This window comes from Etheostoma spectabile, chromosome 5 (genome assembly GCF_008692095.1).
Source record: "Etheostoma spectabile isolate EspeVRDwgs_2016 chromosome 5, UIUC_Espe_1.0, whole genome shotgun sequence".
Classification (NCBI taxonomy): domain Eukaryota; kingdom Metazoa; phylum Chordata; class Actinopteri; order Perciformes; family Percidae; genus Etheostoma; species Etheostoma spectabile.
Genome location: NC_045737.1, coordinates 27,005,267 through 27,006,349, shown reverse-complemented (window position 1 = coordinate 27,006,349; position 1,083 = coordinate 27,005,267). Strand labels below are relative to the sequence as shown.

The window sequence follows — 1,083 nt, the reverse complement described above, 5'->3', positions numbered from 1 at the left end:
ATATATATACGGCTTGTTCAAATATTAGCCGTCACAATTTATTACATTTTGATCAGTTGATCAGTGACCCCTTTCTTTTGCTTGTTTGTTGCAGAGAGCAGCGAATCGCCCACTCCACATTACAATAGCTCTGTTCTGGGGGATTTACTGCCCAGGGCCCACCTCCAGTTTCTTTCTGCTGTCAGCTCCCAGTGCTCAGCTTTTGCTGATGGGGTGGCTTTGCTCAAAGTCTGGCTTCGGCAAAGAGAGCTCCACCAGGTAGGAGGCTTGCAATGATTCCCTTAAGCTACACTACACCGAAGGCTTGTATCATGTGGTCGCGCCAACAGTGTTGTAGTCGTTACTTAGAATTCCTCATGTGGGAAACAGAAACTACGCACTACAGCTTTAAACATAGATTACTTCTTTCTTTGTACTTAGTCGTCTGACCTCTGTATTGCTCTCTAAATGTCTTATAGGGCACAGGCTGTTTTAATGGCTTCCTGGCGTCAATGCTGCTTGCTTACCTTCTGACCAGTCACAGAATCAGTAACTCCATGACAGCCTATCAGCTGCTTCGAAACACCTTGAACTTCCTGGGTAAGAATATTTAAAATCCACTAAACCACTTTTTTTTTCTTTTGTAAATAAAAGATAATATGATGCAAAATAGAGCTGTAACGATTAATCAATTATTCGTCAACTTTCAAATTAATCACCAACTATTTTGATAATCGATTAGTTGGTTTGAGTCATTTTTTTAAGAGAAAAGTGAAAAAATATTTTATTCAACTTGTTAAATGTTAAATCTTCTAGTTTCTTTTCTCCTCTGTGACAGTAAACTGAATATCTTTTGAGATGTGGAAATTTGAGGATGTTATCTTGGGCGTTTGGGAAACATTGATCCACATTTTTCACCATTTTCTGACGTCTGTTAGACCAAACAACTCATCGATTTAATCAAGAAAATAATCAACAGATTAATTGACTATAAAAAATAATTGTTAGTTGCAGCCCTAATGCAAAATATGGTATACGGTAGTTGACCTTAAAGCTATTTGCTTATCACTGTTTTCTATATCTTGCAACTTACCCAACTTTTGT

At 37.9% G+C, this 1,083-nt stretch overlaps 1 protein-coding gene across 1 annotated transcript in view; it reads left to right on the top strand.

Annotated features, from left to right (window-relative positions):
- The window catches only part of nol6 (nucleolar protein 6 (RNA-associated)), a 15,373-nt gene that overhangs the window by 2,054 nt on the left and 12,236 nt on the right, over nt 1-1,083 (top strand). The window contains exons 7-8 of the mRNA XM_032516481.1: nt 95-258; nt 459-579. Of these exons, the coding sequence (XP_032372372.1) occupies nt 95-258; nt 459-579 (285 nt within the window). The remainder of the gene's footprint in view (nt 1-94; nt 259-458; nt 580-1,083) is intronic.